This window comes from Crinia signifera, chromosome 7, assembly GCF_055691185.1.
Source record: "Crinia signifera chromosome 7, ASM5569118v1, whole genome shotgun sequence".
In the NCBI taxonomy this organism is placed as follows: domain Eukaryota; kingdom Metazoa; phylum Chordata; class Amphibia; order Anura; family Myobatrachidae; genus Crinia; species Crinia signifera.
The window spans coordinates 12742131-12755421 of record NC_139223.1 but is presented as its reverse complement, the minus strand read 5'-3'; the positions used below and the strand labels follow the sequence as shown (position 1 = coordinate 12755421).

At 42.0% G+C, this 13291-nt stretch overlaps 1 protein-coding gene across 1 annotated transcript in view; it reads right to left on the bottom strand.

Moving 5' to 3' along the window:
• LOC146019781 (guanylate-binding protein 2-like) overlaps positions 1 to 13291 on the bottom strand; it is a 125501-nt gene that overhangs the window by 28774 nt on the left and 83436 nt on the right. Inside the window, exons 9-10 of the mRNA XM_083152335.1 lie at positions 4516 to 4618; positions 2532 to 2725 (exon numbers count right to left, since the gene is read on the bottom strand). Coding sequence (XP_083008461.1) covers positions 2532 to 2725; positions 4516 to 4618 — 297 coding nt within the window. The remainder of the gene's footprint in view (positions 1 to 2531; positions 2726 to 4515; positions 4619 to 13291) is intronic.

Genomic DNA, 13291 nt, shown 5'->3' with positions numbered 1-13291 from the left:
AATTCAATTAATTTTTAATAATATAGCAGCCTAGTAGGTAGAGAAAATAAGGTACTAGGTAGGTAGGCAGGCAGTAGCACTGCCAGTGGTCACCACAAAAGGTAGTTATTAATATTACACACCACCAGTAGCTTTATGCAGTGCACCAGCAGAATTTATATAATAATTAATTTTATTATTAGGACGGTACTGCTTGGCAGTGGCACTCAGTGGCACACGTCAGTGCACCAGCAGCATGGAAATTTTTTTTACAGTCCCACACAGCACAAGTATTATTTTTTAATTAAATTAGATATAGCAGCCTAGTATGTACTAGGTAGGTACACTACGTAGGCAGTAGCACTGCCAGTGGCAACAGTGGACTGAGTAACTAAATAATACTGGCAGATTCAGTGCAGGCAGCACCAGTGGACTATATATATATATATATATATATATATATATATATATATATATATATATATATATATATATATATATATATATATATATATATATATATATATAATAAAATTAATTAATATTATTATTAATATATAATATAATATTACAGGCACAGCACAGCACCAGAGGTAGGCCCCAGCACAGAGGAGACAGTAATACTACAGGTACACAGTTAGACTGTTCTCCTAAGCAGCACTGAGGGAGACAGCCCCGGCGAATAAAATAATTAATTACAGCACAGCACACCAGAGGTAGACCGCACAGAGGAGACAGTAGTACTACAAGTACACAGTTAGACTACACAGCAGCACTGAGAGACAGCACCAGCGAATAAAAAATATTGCGTTCAAGGTCAAGCTCAAGTTTAAGCCCCAGCAGCAGCACCAACACACCCTCTCCCAACCCACTACTAGACTGGAGTGAAGATGGCAGGCGCAGCAGCTGCTTTTAACGCCTCGAGAAATCCGGCGCCGGAAGATGACGTTCTGACCACGCGGACAGACCCGAGTCAGGCGGGAATCTCCGAGCGCTGCTCGGAACCGGGCTCGGAATGATGACGTCCGTGGGGGCTCGGATCTCTGGAATCCGAGTCTGCACATCTCTAGAAAAAACGGGTGTAAAATGGGACAAGGGGATTATACAAAAAGTGCACGCATACATTGGGAGTGTTGGGAAGGAAAATCATTCAAACTAAGTGACTCCTAGATGTCCCCTGGCTACAACTAAATGGGGAAGCGCTCACAACACCAATCACCACTCTCAATAGTTATATTGCATCCGTCTTCACACACTACTAAGCCATGCACCATACCAGTTTCTTTCATTAATCAATTCGCTAAGCTCATGTAGTGAATGCCGGGCCACGGTAAGCACAGTTCTTAGCCATTTCTACGATCCGTGCTTAATATAGGATTTACAGTATATGTGTGTACACAGTGGCGTAACTTGTGGGTTGTGGGCCCAGGTGCAGAAATATAATTTGGCCCCCCTCCTGCACCCAAACTCAGTTCATTATATGCAACATGGCACTCTGCCTCCCCCTTACCAGAGAGAGGTAGGGGGAGTCAGAGTGTGACAGGGGAAAACAGTGGACGACGGGGGAGCAGTGGACCCCTTAGTCCTCAGGGGCCCTGGTGCACTGCGCCTGCTGCACCAATGGTAGCTCCGCCTCTGTGTGTATATATCAGCCCTTAATATCAATGTTATTACCAACTGTTGCCTGTAATTTAGACAATGTCCTTCAATAAAGACAACGAAGTGAGGCAAATGATCTCATTAACTGTAGTGTTGGATCATATGTAAACAATGAAGTTGTGGGTTGACTGTGTGTATATGGTTACAGATCCGAGCAAACACATCAGACTGAGCGTGTGTGTACGTGCGCACAGTGCAAGAACCGTCGCTCATGTGAATGTGTCTACGAACACGCAAGTGTGCGGCTGCCTTGAGCTCACTCCCCTTTGTGTACCGTTTTTGTGAAGGCTTCTGTTCAGATGCGGTGGGGGCGGTGGTGCGATTGACTGTTTGCGATCGGTCGCTCTGTGTATTTATGCGTGCAGAAACAAGCACGAACGAGTCAACCAGAATGACCTCCAGTACAGATGGAGCGTCTCTGATCCTTGGCCGGGGATCGCCAGCATGCCTGCGCAGGCGATCGCCGGCGCAGAGGCGCTCCATCTGACTGGGATGCGCGTGCGTCTCACATGCACGCGCGTGCCAGTTTTAGGACGGTGCCGTGGCAGCATCCTGTCCGTCTCTTCTTCAGGGAGATGGGCAGGGATAGGGGGGGGGGGCGGCGAGGGGCACCGGGGGAGGCGGCGGAGCCAGCTCCGTAGCCACGGGGTGCGCGCGAGCGTCTCGTGCACGCGCGCCCCTGGTGAGAGTCGGCCAGCCCCTGCAAAGATGGAGCCTGCTCCATCTGTATGTCCACCTCGCACTAGTCTGTAAGAGCAGCGGCTAATGTGCATCCTGAGTCATGTGACATCTCCGAGTTTGTGCTGCTGCAGTATTGCAGATGATAAATGTCCTGTAGCTGCACAGCTGCAAATGAGTGAGTGTAAGTGAACTGATTCAGTGGAAGTATTTACCCTTATATGCTGTGCAATAAGTCGCTCTATTTGTTGGTTCGACTGTCTACTTTCATCCTCCATTTTTTTTTGCAGGTGTCTTATGTTCTCCTGCATAGATGCCGTCTCATAGTCACGCTTCTGTTTCTCCGCAGCGTCTTGTAGTTGCTGCACTTTGCATTCCATCTCTCTGTTTCTCTGGTTCGCTTTCTCCACTAAAAATATTTAAATGAGTGTAAATAAAAGTACCGGACAATTTCTTACTGGCCTGAAAATCATCCCAATGCCCCAGTTATATCAATTTCAGACTGCACTCTCGAACCGGGTTATTGCAAGGTTGTTCCAACATCAAACTGGGTTGAGAGTGCGGTTTGAAAGCATCAGCCCGGGTCGAGCCACCCGGCATTTCAACCGTGGTCACGACCAGGGTTGAACACTGCTGTGACCCAGGTCGAGGTGCAGTGTTTATGGGTAACCCGGGTCCTGTTCACACGATGGAGAAGGCAGCACTGTCAGCTCCAAGTGCTGCCTCCTCCCTCACCCCTATGGTGCACCATTCATCCGCTCCACCCGACAGCAATAAGCCGGGTCACTGTGGGTCACAGACCGCAAATGCCAGGTCGCTCCTGGGGTGAACTTGTGTCCTAATCCTAGGTGCGACCTGGCATTTGTGGTCTGAAAGGTGTATTATTTACCCTTCCCCAAGTACAATCTGCCAACATCACTTTGGTATACAGTATAATGCATGAAAGAAGTAGGAATTGTGAAAGCAAAAAAGATTTAGGAAATATAAGCAGACACAAAATAACGATGACAAAGGTCAGGGGGGTTTGATGAAGGCTGGGGAGATTACGGGGGAATGCCCACCCTCCTGGGGGCCGGGAGGACACAATTTCCAGGAGGCTCACAGCCATTCCAGGAGGGTAGGCATGTATGGCTACAGGAGAAAGGCTGGAAAATAGCAAACATTGGGCCTAATTCAGACCTGATCGCAGGACAAATTTGTTCTAAAAATGGACAAAACTGTGCTGCACTGCAGGTGGGGCAGATGTGACATGTGCAGAGAGTTAGATTTGGGTTGTTAACTTTGCTGGGGGGGGGGTGGCACTCCCGGAATTTTCAATGGGGGTGGAGATATGATAGCTACGCCACTGATTGGTGCACTCACAATGCAGATGCGGTGTGGGCAAGGCACAGCTGGCACACACCTAGTTACGGCCCTGGCCTATGCATTGCAGCCGCAACATATAAGGATACATCTGTACTTTATGTTAATAACAAAGTTCATAGGGGTTATTCTGGTTCACTCACAAAAGGCACAATCACTCTCTAATGAACAAAACCTTATGCACTGCAGGTGGGGCTGAGAGAGTTAGATTCGGGTGCGGTTTGTACTTCAAACTGATATCTATATTGCAGTGCAGTGGCAATATATCCATGTAGCCTGCCGGGCTGTGGCTTCACAGGCTGTGTGAGTGGCGCTGCCTGCTATACGCGTGCCTTCATGACCTTACAAGGGCGGCCAGGCAGGGGGAGCACAATGCAGGCAGTGTATCACAGCCAGGCTCCCTGTCCTGTCTGATCCTGCCACCAAGAAGCGGCACCTGTCTGGCGTAATTAGTGTCTGCCTGCTTACTGTCATCCAGGTGAGCTGGCAACTAATGAACAGGGTGGGAGTGCCTAGAGATGAGAAATCCAGGCTGAAGCGATGAAGGGAGCTGGCCATGTATTAGGGTTAGATGTAGAGCCCTCTGTGAAGGAGCAGAACCTTTGTTCTGTCCACGGCTGCCATCAGGAATTGTGGGGCCAGGTACTGGCAAAATAGGCAGGGCCCTCCCCCTCCCTCCCCCTCTCACCCTCCCCACCTCCCTTATGGGAGGGGGCATAGATGGACAAAAGGGAGAAGGCATAGATGGTACTGCCTTCTGTGTACTACAGACTCTGAGCACTAGGACCCAGAATTGCTAGGGAGGTGTGACCTCTGATCTTAAATGCTACTGCTCACCTTCCACCTGCTTCCGTGCCTCAGTCAGAGTTGCATCAGCTCTCAGAATGTTGGCTTCAATGGGTTTTTTGGACATCAGGTAATCGTTCAGCACCCCGTCCGCCTGCAGAAAATCACAGATTTAGAGAACATAATGTTTAAAAGGGGAAAGGCCTATAGGATCAAAAGCCATGAGTCTGTATGGGTGCATCCACCCAGCTATAGATCATAACCCTTATCCAGAGGTGCGTTCAGTTTAGAGATGAGCTTGAGATCAGAACCCAGGGCCGGAGCTACCATTAATTCTAATTGCTACCTTCTAATTAAGGACAAACTATATAAACGCAAGCTGCCCATGCCACAGCACAAGCCTTGAAAAAGACCTTTTCTACATAAGGTCGAAACGCGTTGGCTAAGTGAAGTGGCAGCCTTTGTTGATCCAGCTCAAGGGGACACCAGAAATTTACCTTCGGTATTCTACACCCAGGACTGCTACCCGGGACCAGACTGGTGACTATTATACCGAGCTTATGAACTGATTAACACCCAGTTCTGATACTATATTCGGTAATTGTACTGGGCACTTGATTGCTGGATTTTTGTTTTTTACTGGATCTATTATTGTGTATTTTTGTATGTTATGTTTGTGTATGTATATGTATATTAAAACTGGCTTCACTATCTTGAGCCTTTCTTTTTTGCATATACCGGAGTTTACAAACTGACAGAGATACTCCACATATGGAACTTTGACCACCGTGCATAAAGGAAGTATATTTTTTTGCATTTCCCCCCTTGTCACCTGTTATTATTAGATTATTACCATTAGCTCACTGGCGCCATTTGGAGTTGTAAAACTTTTGTTGTTCGGATGTTCTAATTGTTGAAGGTTTTGGATACCCTTCTTTGCAATTTCTGTGGCGGCCTGGCGCAGAACTGTAATAGACACCACCAATTGTACTTTTGTCTGTAATCTATCCTTGGTCTATATCAGTTCAGCTGCAATATGTTTAAATATAGAGATCAAAGGAAGACTCTATTAGAGGATATTTTTAAAAATGATGGTGAACGCATTGACCTTTTGGATGACACATTAGAATCCATAATGAAAAAATTGGAGACACTTCTCATCAAGGAAAATAAACTTTGGTGGGAGGTGGCCACCTTAGATAAATATTTAAGTCATCAGATCATACCAAAGGGCCTGCGTATCAATAAAAAAGCTAGTTTTTTAGATGCCTCTGATGAATTTTTGGATGCATGGGAAGGGGTCATCAATGAGTGTTCCTTTTCCCTCATACGCATCATTATAGAAGAAAGGAAAAGGGATCTAGAAACTTTAGACGGTGAAATTAAAAAATATAAAGACCTATTAGGTCGCTTCACTGATCTTACTGAATATAAAGATTTGGAAAAGGATATAGAATCTAACATCAAAAGAAATGAAAAAATATTAGTAGAGAGAAAAATTAGGAAATTTCTCCGTGATAAGAAAGAACATGAGGAGAATGAGTTTGATGCCGAGGGTTCATTTATCTCTATAGAAACCCCAACCACCTCTGGTAATAAACCCTTTTTGATGAGTAAAAATAGAAAAAATAATAATAAAAAATATATTAAAAATCCCACGCCCTATAAAAGGACTGCTCAAGAACATTTCCAACCAAAAAGGAGAGATCGAGAGCCTAAAAGAGACAGAGAATGGAATGGGAATAGAGAATTCCATCCTACAACTGCAAATTATAGGGGCGACCATAGAGAGGAGAGACCTAGATTTCAAAGAGATCGCAATTGGAGAGTTCGAGATGACGACCAATTTGTTGACCGCACTCCTAGAGAAAACAGAAATAGGTACAATCCCCTGAGAGATAACCATGGAGATCATTTTTTAGGGAAACATCGGTCTACAAATGTAAGACGGTAATTAAAAGAACGCATAGAGGTAAAAGGGGTGGCAATAAAATTAAAATCATACAGAGGAAAAAAAAGAATAAGATCAAGAAAAAAAGATCTAAGGTTAAAGCAGGCCCTCCAATCATAGAGGAAGCCACAAAGGTCAAAATCTTTAACCTCAGTACATATGTCCTTACCGATATAGAAACAGCAGTTTTGGGTAAAGGACTTAAATATGCCCCATCTGTCCCTTTAGATAAATTTACAACATTTGTCGACGTGCATAAGTTCCTGCGAAAACTGTGCCTAAAAAAATTCTTCCTCAACAGAGAACACACGAATGATGAGGAGGAACTAATCAGACCTAATGAAACCCCTTTTAGACCTAAATCTATTTTCTGTCCTACTTTTATAAAAGGGAACTTTATAGACACTTTTTGTTCCCTAGTCCAGGAGGATATTAAAAAAGCACCCCAAAAGGACTTCAAATCCAATCTTACTTTTAAAGAAAGAACCGCATTGAAGAACCTTAGTGAGAATCACCTTATCACTATTAAACCCAGTGATAAGGGGGGAGGCATAGTTTTAATGGATAGAACCAGATACGAAGCCGAAGTTTTGAAACACCTAGAAGATAGAACAACATATCATAAATTAAGAGCTGACCCCACCCTTGTCATCTTAGAAAAATTAAAAAAGATGATAGAAAAATATGAAGGGGATGGTGTCTTACTAAACAGAGAGGCTAAATTTTTACTGAATGATGAACCAGCCATTCCGGTTCTTTACCTTCTACCTAAGGTTCATAAGGACCCCCTGAATCCCCCAGGGCGTCCTATTATGTCAGGGGTGAACTCCCTCACAGCAAACTTATCGGAGTTCATAGACTTCCACCTACAGCCTTTGGTTCTGGAGAATACATCACATCTGAAGGACACCAAAGACTTGTTGAACTACCTATCCACGGTCCAGTGGGAGGAGGGATACGTCTTGGTAACCGCGGATGTTAGATCGTTATATACGATAATCCAGCATGAAGCTGGGGTGGAAGCCTGTACAGAAGCACTTTCAAAAAGCACTTTAGCTACCCCGCTACAACTGTTTTTAATAGAAGGCATTAAATTTATTCTTAATAATAATTACTTTATGTTTAATGAGACCTTTTATATTCAGAAGGTCGGCACGGCGATGGGTACCAGGTTCGCCCCAAGTTATGCTAACATCTTTATGGGGAAGTGGGAACAGGATGTTATCTGGTCCCACAACCCCTTTGGGGCGAACCTGGTATCCTGGAAACGGTATATAGACGATATACTGTTCCTGTGGAAAGGGGGACGGGAAACCCTGTCTTCATTTTGTACATACCTTAATACCAATCTTTTAAACATAGATCTTACTTTTAATATCAGTGAAGTTTCAGTTGATTTTTTAGATATCACTATTTTTATTCAAAATGGAGTTTTATGTACTAAAACCTTTACGAAACCCACGGATTCTGGCACCTATATTGAGACCACGAGTTGCCACCACAATAATTGGTTAGAATCAATTCCGGGTGGTCAACTCAAAAGGATTAAAAGAAACTGCAGTGAGAATGAAATTTATAAAGTGCAGGCTGACCAATTAGAAAAGAAATTCAAAAAATGTGGTTATAAGGAAAAATCAATCCAACAAGCCAGAACCTTGGTAGACAATACTGATCGTAAGGCCCTACTGGAAAACAGAGTCATCAGTATAGAGGATGATACATCCAGAAAGAATAATAAAGCAGAGTGGGCCTTTATTACTAACTACTCTGCACAATATAAATACATTGAAAACTCCTTTAAGCGACATTGGGAAATTCTATTTCGTGACCCCATAATAGGGGGAATTATTCCCAAAAAACCGCAGTTCATTTATAAAAGGGCTCCCAACCTAAGGAACAAATTGGTTAGAAGTGCCCTCCCCCCTCAAAAGAAAGAGGGCAATATCCTTACGAAAGGGTTCCATAGGTGTGGGATTTGCCAGGGATGTAGAGAAGTGAAAGGTGATGGTAGCAAAAAAACTGATAAAATTACCATCAATGGTACATCCTTTGAACTTAGAGATTTTTTAACTTGTAACACAAAGAGTGTGGTCTATATGATAGAATGCGCATGTAATTTAGTATATATCGGACGCACCTCAAGACCATTTAAGGTCAGAATAGGCGAGCATCTACGTAACATTAAAAAAGGGCTCGCCACCCATGCTTTATCTCAGCATTTTAATGAGGTCCACAATAAATCCATTAGTGGTATAAAAAGATTCTTGGCGATTAAAAGCGTCAAGACGGACAATAGACAGCGCAATTTGAGTACTGCTCTTGCCAAAGCAGAGATGCGCTGTATTTATGACTTTGGAACTCTCAAACCAGGTGGACTTAACGCTGACTTTGAGATAAAATGGTTTTTATAGAATGTATTTTAGTGCTTTTCTATTCTATTTTTTTAGACCACACTACTTTTTTAATTAATTGATGTTTTTAATTAATTGAAGTTTTATGCTAATGTAACTTTTTTAAAATTTATCCTTAATTTTAAATATTGGACGTTTTCAGATGCATATATCAAATTTTATTATGTATTTATTTATCTGCACTTTCTTGCACAAATAATCTATATGCACTTTGTGGAATGAGTAAAAGTATCACGAAGTATTGCATTTAATGTCCTGATTCTCGCATATTATTTTGTCCCATCACAGAAAATAATGCTGGCTCAGGGACTACATTAAGGACAAGCTTTATGCACTGCGCTTTCCCTGGTACGCTCCGTCACGGAGAGCCAGGAAGTAGAGTTTCCGGCTAGTTGGAACGCAAACAGCGTTCCACATACCGGAAGTGACGCGACGCAAACCCGGAACCCGGAAGCGATCAGCGGTGACAGCGGGGAAGACGGGTGGACGCTCGTTCACCGCTGATCCCTTCTAATTAAGGACAAACTATATAAACGCAAGCTGCCCATGCCACAGCACAAGCCTTGAAAAAGACCTTTTCTACATAAGGTCGAAACGCGTTGGCTAAGTGAAGTGGCAGCCTTTGTTGATCCAGCTCAAGGGGACACCAGAAATTTACCTTCGGTATTCTACACCCAGGACTGCTACCCGGGACCAGACTGGTGACTATTATACCGAGCTTATGAACTGATTAACACCCAGTTCTGATACTATATTCGGTAATTGTACTGGGCACTTGATTGCTGGATTTTTGTTTTTTACTGGATCTATTATTGTGTATTTTTGTATGTTATGTTTGTGTATGTATATGTATATTAAAACTGGCTTCACTATCTTGAGCCTTTCTTTTTTGCATATACCGGAGTTTACAAACTGACAGAGATACTCCACATATGGAACTTTGACCACCGTGCATAAAGGAAGTATATTTTTTTGCATTTCCCCCCTTGTCACCTGTTATTATTAGATTATTACCATTAGCTCACTGGCGCCATTTGGAGTTGTAAAACTTTTGTTGTTCGGATGTTCTAATTGTTGAAGGTTTTGGATACCCTTCTTTGCAATTTCTGTGGCGGCCTGGCGCAGAACTGTAATAGACACCACCAATTGTACTTTTGTCTGTAATCTATCCTTGGTCTATATCAGTTCAGCTGCAATATGTTTAAATATAGAGATCAAAGGAAGACTCTATTAGAGGATATTTTTAAAAATGATGGTGAACGCATTGACCTTTTGGATGACACATTAGAATCCATAATGAAAAAATTGGAGACACTTCTCATCAAGGAAAATAAACTTTGGTGGGAGGTGGCCACCTTAGATAAATATTTAAGTCATCAGATCATACCAAAGGGCCTGCGTATCAATAAAAAAGCTAGTTTTTTAGATGCCTCTGATGAATTTTTGGATGCATGGGAAGGGGTCATCAATGAGTGTTCCTTTTCCCTCATACGCATCATTATAGAAGAAAGGAAAAGGGATCTAGAAACTTTAGACGGTGAAATTAAAAAATATAAAGACCTATTAGGTCGCTTCACTGATCTTACTGAATATAAAGATTTGGAAAAGGATATAGAATCTAACATCAAAAGAAATGAAAAAATATTAGTAGAGAGAAAAATTAGGAAATTTCTCCGTGATAAGAAAGAACATGAGGAGAATGAGTTTGATGCCGAGGGTTCATTTATCTCTATAGAAACCCCAACCACCTCTGGTAATAAACCCTTTTTGATGAGTAAAAATAGAAAAAATAATAATAAAAAATATATTAAAAATCCCACGCCCTATAAAAGGACTGCTCAAGAACATTTCCAACCAAAAAGGAGAGATCGAGAGCCTAAAAGAGACAGAGAATGGAATGGGAATAGAGAATTCCATCCTACAACTGCAAATTATAGGGGCGACCATAGAGAGGAGAGACCTAGATTTCAAAGAGATCGCAATTGGAGAGTTCGAGATGACGACCAATTTGTTGACCGCACTCCTAGAGAAAACAGAAATAGGTACAATCCCCTGAGAGATAACCATGGAGATCATTTTTTAGGGAAACATCGGTCTACAAATGTAAGACGGTAATTAAAAGAACGCATAGAGGTAAAAGGGGTGGCAATAAAATTAAAATCATACAGAGGAAAAAAAAGAATAAGATCAAGAAAAAAAGATCTAAGGTTAAAGCAGGCCCTCCAATCATAGAGGAAGCCACAAAGGTCAAAATCTTTAACCTCAGTACATATGTCCTTACCGATATAGAAACAGCAGTTTTGGGTAAAGGACTTAAATATGCCCCATCTGTCCCTTTAGATAAATTTACAACATCTGTCGACGTGCATAAGTTCCTGCGAAAACTGTGCCTAAAAAAATTCTTCCTCAACAGAGAACACACGAATGATGAGGAGGAACTAATCAGACCTAATGAAACCCCTTTTAGACCTAAATCTATTTTCTGTCCTACTTTTATAAAAGGGAACTTTATAGACACTTTTTGTTCCCTAGTCCAGGAGGATATTAAAAAAGCACCCCAAAAGGACTTCAAATCCAATCTTACTTTTAAAGAAAGAACCGCATTGAAGAACCTTAGTGAGAATCACCTTATCACTATTAAACCCAGTGATAAGGGGGGAGGCATAGTTTTAATGGATAGAACCAGATACGAAGCCGAAGTTTTGAAACACCTAGAAGATAGAACAACATATCATAAATTAAGAGCTGACCCCACCCTTGTCATCTTAGAAAAATTAAAAAAGATGATAGAAAAATATGAAGGGGATGGTGTCTTACTAAACAGAGAGGCTAAATTTTTACTGAATGATGAACCAGCCATTCCGGTTCTTTACCTTCTACCTAAGGTTCATAAGGACCCCCTGAATCCCCCAGGGCGTCCTATTATGTCAGGGGTGAACTCCCTCACAGCAAACTTATCGGAGTTCATAGACTTCCACCTACAGCCTTTGGTTCTGGAGAATACATCACATCTGAAGGACACCAAAGACTTGTTGAACTACCTATCCACGGTCCAGTGGGAGGAGGGATACGTCTTGGTAACCGCGGATGTTAGATCGTTATATACGATAATCCAGCATGAAGCTGGGGTGGAAGCCTGTACAGAAGCACTTTCAAAAAGCACTTTAGCTACCCCGCTACAACTGTTTTTAATAGAAGGCATTAAATTTATTCTTAATAATAATTACTTTATGTTTAATGAGACCTTTTATATTCAGAAGGTCGGCACGGCGATGGGTACCAGGTTCGCCCCAAGTTATGCTAACATCTTTATGGGGAAGTGGGAACAGGATGTTATCTGGTCCCACAACCCCTTTGGGGCGAACCTGGTATCCTGGAAACGGTATATAGACGATATACTGTTCCTGTGGAAAGGGGGACGGGAAACCCTGTCTTCATTTTGTACATACCTTAATACCAATCTTTTAAACATAGATCTTACTTTTAATATCAGTGAAGTTTCAGTTGATTTTTTAGATATCACTATTTTTATTCAAAATGGAGTTTTATGTACTAAAACCTTTACGAAACCCACGGATTCTGGCACCTATATTGAGACCACGAGTTGCCACCACAATAATTGGTTAGAATCAATTCCGGGTGGTCAACTCAAAAGGATTAAAAGAAACTGCAGTGAGAATGAAATTTATAAAGTGCAGGCTGACCAATTAGAAAAGAAATTCAAAAAATGTGGTTATAAGGAAAAATCAATCCAACAAGCCAGAACCTTGGTAGACAATACTGATCGTAAGGCCCTACTGGAAAACAGAGTCATCAGTATAGAGGATGATACATCCAGAAAGAATAATAAAGCAGAGTGGGCCTTTATTACTAACTACTCTGCACAATATAAATACATTGAAAACTCCTTTAAGCGACATTGGGAAATTCTATTTCGTGACCCCATAATAGGGGGAATTATTCCCAAAAAACCGCAGTTCATTTATAAAAGGGCTCCCAACCTAAGGAACAAATTGGTTAGAAGTGCCCTCCCCCCTCAAAAGAAAGAGGGCAATATCCTTACGAAAGGGTTCCATAGGTGTGGGATTTGCCAGGGATGTAGAGAAGTGAAAGGTGATGGTAGCAAAAAAACTGATAAAATTACCATCAATGGTACATCCTTTGAACTTAGAGATTTTTTAACTTGTAACACAAAGAGTGTGGTCTATATGATAGAATGCGCATGTAATTTAGTATATATCGGACGCACCTCAAGACCATTTAAGGTCAGAATAGGCGAGCATCTACGTAACATTAAAAAAGGGCTCGCCACCCATGCTTTATCTCAGCATTTTAATGAGGTCCACAATAAATCCATTAGTGGTATAAAAAGATTCTTGGCGATTAAAAGCGTCAAGACGGACAATAGACAGCGCAATTTGAGTACTGCTCTTGCCAAAGCAGAGATGCGCTGTATTTATGACTT